General features: G+C 37.6%; 1 protein-coding gene across 1 annotated transcript in view; it reads left to right on the top strand.

The window, feature by feature from the left end:
• The window catches only part of MYCBP2 (MYC binding protein 2), a 280,943-nt gene that overhangs the window by 165,726 nt on the left and 107,633 nt on the right, over positions 1 to 7,584 (top strand). The window contains exons 41-43 of the mRNA XM_007466789.1: positions 3,775 to 4,000; positions 4,958 to 5,076; positions 5,720 to 5,807. Coding sequence (XP_007466851.1) covers positions 3,775 to 4,000; positions 4,958 to 5,076; positions 5,720 to 5,807 — 433 coding nt within the window. The remainder of the gene's footprint in view (positions 1 to 3,774; positions 4,001 to 4,957; positions 5,077 to 5,719; positions 5,808 to 7,584) is intronic.

Genomic DNA, 7,584 nt, shown 5'->3' with positions numbered 1-7,584 from the left:
CGTCTCCTGCATCGGCAGGCGGACTCTCAAGCACTGCGCCACCAGGGAAGCCCTCCATTATTTCTTTTAATGTAAGCATAGACACACAAATACAGATGCAGATGTGTATGTGTATTCATTCCTCATGTTTTTCAACTTTTTATTTCAAAGAATTTCAAACCTGTATAAAACAGTAATAAGATTTGTGCAGTGAACACCCCCATATGCCCTTCACTTGGCTTCGTTAGTTAACATTTTGCCATGATTGTTTTATTTATCTATGTTTATTATTGTCAGACCATTTAAGAGCAGGTTGCAAACATCATGACCCCTCACCTTGTTCCTAAGAACAGTGAAGTTTTCTGTATAACCCTAATGTACCAATCGAATTTAGGAAAGTTAACATTGAAACAGGGTTATTACCACAATAAAGAGTAGTAGTATATCACGTTATAAGCTAAACATTTTGCCTTTTTTCCCAACAGTGGTGTTCACAGAATCTTTTTAAACCCAGACCGGGATCCTATCGGGTTCAAACATTGCATTTAGTTGTCAGGCCTCTTTGATCTCTTTTAATCTGCAGTAGTTCCTCAGCCTTCCTTCGTCTTTTTTTTTTTGGTACGCGGGCCTCTCACCGTTGTGGCCTCGCCCGTTGCGGAGCACAGGCTCCGGATGCGCAAGCTCAGCGGCCATGGCTCATGGGCCCAGCTGCTCGGCGGCATGTGGGATCTTCCCGGACCGGGGCACGAACCCGTGCCCCCTGCATTGGCAGGCGGACTCTCAACCACTGCGCCACCAGGGAAGCCCCTTCCTTCGTCTTTTATGACATTGGCATTTTTGAAGAACACAATCAGTGGTTTTGTAAAAATATCCTTTTTATTTGGATGTAATTGATTGTTTTTTAATGATTAGATTCACGTTGTGCGTTGTGGGTGGCAACACCACGTAAGCGATGTCCTGTTCTCCTCAGTGCATCCCATCAGGAAGTACTTAGTCACTTGATTAAGGTGATAGCTCCACCAAAAAAAATCTTTTTTTCCCTTTGAAAGTGTCTGTGGGTAGATATCTATGGGTTAGAGACTGTGTAAAAAATACTGTCTCGGGCTCCCCTGGTGGCGCCGGGGAGCGGCTGGTCCCGTGAGCCATGGCCGCTGAGCCTGCGCGTCCGGAGCAACGGGAGAAGCCACAACAGTGAGAGGCCCGCGTACCGAAAAAAAAAAAAAAAATACGGTCTTTCAACAAATTTTAGTATCCATTGGTTATTCTTACCCAAATCATTCATTACTATAAAGATGGTGCCTTTCTAATTCTGTTATTCCTCCCAGCTGGTGTTCTGTTGTAAAGGAGAATTTTCCCATCCCTTCCCCTTTAAAAATTTATTTATTTATTTATTTTATGTGTTTATATCAATATGGACTCAAAGATTCTCTTTTTTGCTCAGTGTTATAATCCTTTGCTGTCACTCAGTTTGATGCTCAAATTTTAATTGATTTGGCCAGGGAAAGTCTGTTCAAGCTGGATTCTGTGTCCTTTTTCTGTGTTTTCATCAGATTTTGAGCGCTTCTTCTTAGTTCTAGTCAACACCACTGAGGTCTTTTCTTTATACCCTTTTCACTTACGTATGCCACTGTGAATAATAAAAATATTGAATACTATATAAAATTAACAGTTTCTTTGCAAAAATTTTGTCTTTTGTTAATCCCACTGACATTAGGATAATCAAAGTACTTTATTCAGAAGTTGCTTGGGGTAGTTCATTTTATGTATATGTGTAAGTGGGTATATGATCAGTTCAATGTAAAGTTAGGCTTTTTTTTTATCTGTACTTAATTTTTATGAGTCTTTTTCCTATCCTAGTTGATTTAATTTTACTTTTAAAATATGTGAAATATTAATATGGCTCCAGAAATAAAATTATACAAAATAACATACTCAGAATTATAAGTCTTTTTCCTTCTCTGCTTCTCACTTACTCCAGTAAGTATCCTGGTGTATGCTTCCTGCGTTCTTTTTTGGAAAAAAATCAGAACGATAGATAGATTGATTTAGTTGTAGTATTATTTTCCATCTTTATTTTTAAAAGGTAGCACACTATACTGCTTCGTACTTTGCTTTTTAAATTTAACACTGTGTATAGAAATCTCTCCATATCCATTTAAAGAGATCATCCTCATTCCTTTTTTACAGCCTCATAGTTCTCCACTGTAAAGACCTATCATAGTTTATTCAGCCAGTCTTATGTGTGTGAGCATCTGGGGTGTTTTCATTTTTTTGCAATGAGTAACTTTGTGCCTGTGTTTAGAGTTTTTTGTTTGTTTTTTTGTTTCCGTATTGTTAGAAGCATTTCTTCAAAGTAAGCTCCTAGAAGTGGGATGGCTGAGCTAAACAAATATAGAATGAGGAGCCCTGTGCTCAATAGTTCTGGGATTGCTGATGCAGAGGGTGAATGCATATGTAGCTTTGCTAGATGTTGACAGTTCCCTTCCCTAGAAGTTATGTCTCTCTCTTTTTTTTTAATATTTTATTTATTTGGTTGCTCGGGGTCCTAGTTGCAGCAGGCAGGCTCCTTAGTTGTGGCATGCAAACTCCTGGTTGCAACATGCATGCGGGATCCAGCTCCCCGACCAGGGATCAAACCCAGGGTCCCCTGCACTGAGTGTGGAGTCCCACACCCTGTGCCACCAGGGAAGTCACAGAAGTTACGTCTTTTTGTGTCCCACCAACAATATATGAGAGTGCTTGTTTTCTCTCAGCCTCCCCAAAAGAGTTTGTGGTTAAATTTTGGGCCTTTTGCCAATATAATGGAAGGAATGGTGGGAAAATGGTGTCTTAGTTTAGTTTTAATTTATGTTTATGTTATTATGAATAAAGTTAAGCTTTTTATTTAAATAGAGATTGTAAAAAATCCTCTACTAAAAATATTTGCCATCGTCCGAGGTAATTTTTTTTTAGATTAATATAATATTTAGGAAATTTCTTAAGGTTTATATCATGTCCTACAACCAGTTCATAGTTTGCTACTTGACATGGTCCTACTTAGCTGTAATTTGACTACCATTACAGCATTCCTTCTACCGTAATGGTGACAGAAGCTTAAAAGTGACCTTAAAAATATATATAATTATGTGCCATCATAATCTCATATATACAGTAACATTTCAGGTTAGGAAAATATAAAAATCTAGGCTTTTATCAAGTGTGTAAGTGTGTGTGTATTTATATTTATTCTCATAATATATGAAGTTACAGAGTTTTTTTGTTAATGAAAAGAAACATTTGTAATGGATACTATGAATGGTAGATAACCTAAAAGTGACTAAAACCTTACATGTTAATGATTTATTCATTTCCATCAATGTATCTTTATATTTTACGTATCAAATTATATTGTGAGTTACCTGACTTACATTCCTTAAATGCATACTGACTGAAGTGGAAAATTTATTATCTAAACTCTTCCACAGGAAAGTCAGATGGCTGAATGTTTATGGATGTTTGGAATGTTTATGGAAATTAAGCAGCTTTGTAATCGTTGTTCTAATGATATCAGTGTGTACTTAAAAACATTAATGCAAACATTAGATAGAAAGCAATAGATATTTCAAGTGAGGAGTCGAGACAGTTGATACTGACCATTAATACCTTGATTTCTGATCATTTAATTCCTTACTTAAAACTTATTTTACAGTATGTTGAAGGCATCATCTTTACAGTATGATGTCCTGTTTCTAAACTAGACAAAACGCTAAAATCTCATTCATCTTGTGCGAGTGACTTCTTGCCTGTTGACCTCAGGTGACATTCCCAGAGTGTGTACGGTGGATGACAATCGAGTTTGACCCTCAGTGTGGTACTGCACAGTCAGAAGATGTCCTCCGCTTGTTGATTCCTGTCAGAACTGTTCAGAATTCAGGATATGGACCAAAATTAACATCTGTTCATGAAAATCTTAATTCCTGGATAGAATTAAAGAAATTTTCAGGATCCTCTGGGTGGCCTACCATGGTTTTAGTGTTGCCAGGTAAGTTATTTTTTTCTTTTTTGTTTTACATGGTAAACTGTATGCATTTATGATAATTATGTTTAGTAAGGATACATCATTGAAAATGTTTATTTAATTTTTAGAAGAATTTCTTCAAGACCTACTCTGTATCTGGATTGCAGTTGGGTAGTAAAGAAGACTCTCTGGGCATGGGGCATAACATGACCAAGTTTTAGGAAAGAGAATGTTTTGAGGATCTTGTGAGAAGAGATTAGCTTGACAAAAGCAGAGAGTTAATACTGAGGAGTGGCTGTCTGTGTAGTTGGGGCCAAACTATAGAAAAAGTGGATCAGGTATTTTATTTTCCCAGTAAGTGCTAAACTTTGAGGAGTTACCAAGGACTTCTTCCTTTCAAGAGAACTGGTGAACCACCGAACCCACTGAGTTATGTGAAGTTATTGTTTTCGAGCTTGAGGGTGTATGTGGCCGGGTGGGTGGAGGCACTTTTGCTATTACAGTCTGTTGTTTTTTTTAACCAATTAACCATAACTACTCTTGTGATCTCTCAAACTAATAGCCAATTTGAATTTAGAAACCTCTTTCTTCTAGTCTGACCTGCCTTGTTTGTTTGTGAAGAAATCAGACAAAGCCAGATTTTAGCCTAGAGAGGATTGCTCACTCTGAAACAGAAGAGGCTAACCTAGGTCACCTTAGTAATTGACGGGTAATTGACAATTATCTCTTGTGTGTAACTTAACTTAGGACATGTGATTAAGGAGAATTAGATCATAAAGAAAACAAACAACTGGCATGGTTCTATTGTTTATTCTGTCATTTTTAAGCACAGCTTTGTTCAAGTAGATATAGGGACCCCAAAAAGGACTTGGTTTTTTTAGTACCTGATTTGTATTGCTACCTATCTTGAGATAGATAAAAGTAAGGAAATTTTGATAAAGTTGTTTTAGATTTTGAACTCAATGTTAGCTTTTTTCTTAGGAAATGAGGCCCTTTTTTCACTGGAGACTGCATCAGATTATGTGAAAGATGACAAAGCTTCTTTCTATGGTTTCAAATGTTTTGCAATTGGATATGAGTTTAGCCCTGGACCTGATGAGGTGAGAATGAATTATCTTCTCATTCTGTTAACGAAGATTGTGTTTCTAAGGGCTGCTGTTGACTTAAATTGTGTTTGCTCTCTGTATTTAAGAAGTCTGAAATTTATTTTAAGCTAGAGTGTATAATTTAAAATACTCTGTAGTTTAATTTTGTGCAGTGGTCTGGTTTTGCTACTTTTAATATGCGAAGAGAATGGAGTCTGTGCAACATGACCCAGCCTTTAAAGACTTAGTATAGTTGTGCCTGTTCCAAACCTGCTCTGGTAGCTATACCTTTCTAAGTAAATTATAGAACCTAATTTCATCATGGGACTAACTTAGTATCTCTTCTAAATGTTTCAAATCATACAATAAAAAAAAAGTCAAGGTGAAAGACTGATCATGTTCCTTCAAAGTAATGAATGAAAAATTCTTTGGACAATGAACCTGTAGGTCTGAAACTTACAACCAGCATGAGACATAATAGTAAATCTCTTACACTCTTAATTAACCATTAATTAGCTCCTAACATATGCTTCCTTTTAGTTTCAAACATTACACTTGAATGCAAGTCACATTTTTTTGATAATCCACATCATCGTTCAAAAATTTCATCTTGCAAACCTTTTTTAAAGCATCTGATTTTGTTTTTGCAATTCTCCAGGGAGTCATTCAGTTGGAAAAAGAACTAGCCAATCTTGGTGGGGTTTGTGCAGCAGCTTTGATGAAAAAGGATCTAGCACTTCCTATTGGTAAGTGTGGTCAAGTACTCGGTGTTTGTTTATGATGTTAAAAAGTTTTAAGAATAGAATATGTTCATCACAGAACATTCTGAAAATAGATTAGCAAAATGAATTCAGTAGTCACATACATTCATGAGCAACTGCTTAATATACTGGTTGGTTGGGTTTTTTAAATGGAGACTGAAGAGTATCTCTCTAGTTTTTTTATTCACACACATATATGCATACAAGCACTTTCTTATGTACATACATGCTATGTGCCAGGCCCTGGGTTAAGCACTGGAAATAGAATTAAATTAAACCAAAAGCTTGAGATATCTCTCAGAAATCCTAGTGGACATATCAAATAGGCGATTGGATGCTTATTGTCTGGAGCTCAGGGGACAAGTCAATAGAAATGTCATTTGGGCGTAGTTGGCATTTAAAGACCGTATGAAAGAACCATATGAAAGATGAGCTAGGAAGAGAATGCAAATGAGAAAGAGAAAATAGCCAAGGGTCAAAGCTGGGACTTGTCAAAATTTCAAAGACCGATGGAACAGGAGGAAGAGGCTGTAGAAAAGACTGAAGCAGCAGCCAATGAGGTAGATGTAAAACCTCAGGAGAGTGGATATTGGTGGGATTTTTAAATGAAACTGAGAAAGCAATTAAAATTTGTCACTGGGTTAAACTTGTTGGCTATTTATATACTCAAGAAGAAATACATATATATCAGTAAAAGGAGAGAAGTATAAGGACTTTTATACTATTGGTGGGGTGAGAGAATGGAAAGTCAGGAGGGGGAGTCAGGTTGAACATAGATGGCTCTTTAGAAGAGTTTTCATGTGATGCACAACAGAGAAATGAGCCAATGGCCAAAGATTACCTATTTCTAGGATACGGAATTGTGTGATACATGAGTTGGTTTATTATCAGAATTGTAAAGATGAAAATAAGGCTTAAAATATTTACTAATTCCATGATGTTTATCCATGGTCAAACATTTTATTTTTACAGTAGTTGGGAATAAAAGGCATTATTATTGTATTTCCCCAATTTTCACCTCCAAAAGTCCATCTGTATCTCCTCCCTCTGGGGCTACCCTTCCCACTTTATTCTTTCTTTCCTCCCTTCTCTTTCTTTACTCCTTTCTTCCCTATCTAATCCTTCTCCTCTTCCTGCTCCCTTCCACCCTTCTCTGTTCCCTTGTTCCTGCTTCGTGTTGACACATGATGAGGAAATGATACAATGAGACATCTGTGTTCTATTCATATGAGGGAAAATGGCACAGCCTCTTTGAAGGAGATGTGTCAACAGCTATTCAGATTTTACATGCATGTAGCTTTTGATGTAGCAATTTTTATGTGTACTTGCACAAATGCTCTAGAAAGGTATGTTGAAAGATAGATTAATATAGCAGTATTTGTGATTATAAAACCTAGAAGCAACCAAAATGCCTGTCAGTTGGGAACTGGTTCAATAAGCAACGGTAGGTCCATGCAGTAGGAATGTATGCAGCCTGTTAAAAAGCAGCAACAAAAAAGTAGACCTCTATGTCCTGGCCAAGGAAGATGTCCAAGTTATATTAATGAAGAATAGCAGGGCTTCCCTGGTGGCGCAGTGGTTGGGAGTCCGCCTGCCGAGGCAGGGGACGTGGGTTCGTGCCCCGGTCTGGGAAGATCCCACATGCCACGGAGCGGCTGGGCCCATGAGCCATGGCCGCTGAGCCTGTGCGTCCAGAGCCTGTGCTCCGCAACGGGAGAGGCCACAACAGAGAGAGGCCCGCGTACCGCAAAAAAGAAAAAAA

Source organism: Lipotes vexillifer, unplaced genomic scaffold, assembly GCF_000442215.2.
Source record: "Lipotes vexillifer unplaced genomic scaffold, Lipotes_vexillifer_v1.1 scaffold19, whole genome shotgun sequence".
NCBI lineage: Eukaryota > Metazoa > Chordata > Mammalia > Artiodactyla > Lipotidae > Lipotes > Lipotes vexillifer.
Note: the sequence above shows the minus strand (reverse complement) of the source record. Positions and strands in the feature narration are given on the sequence as shown.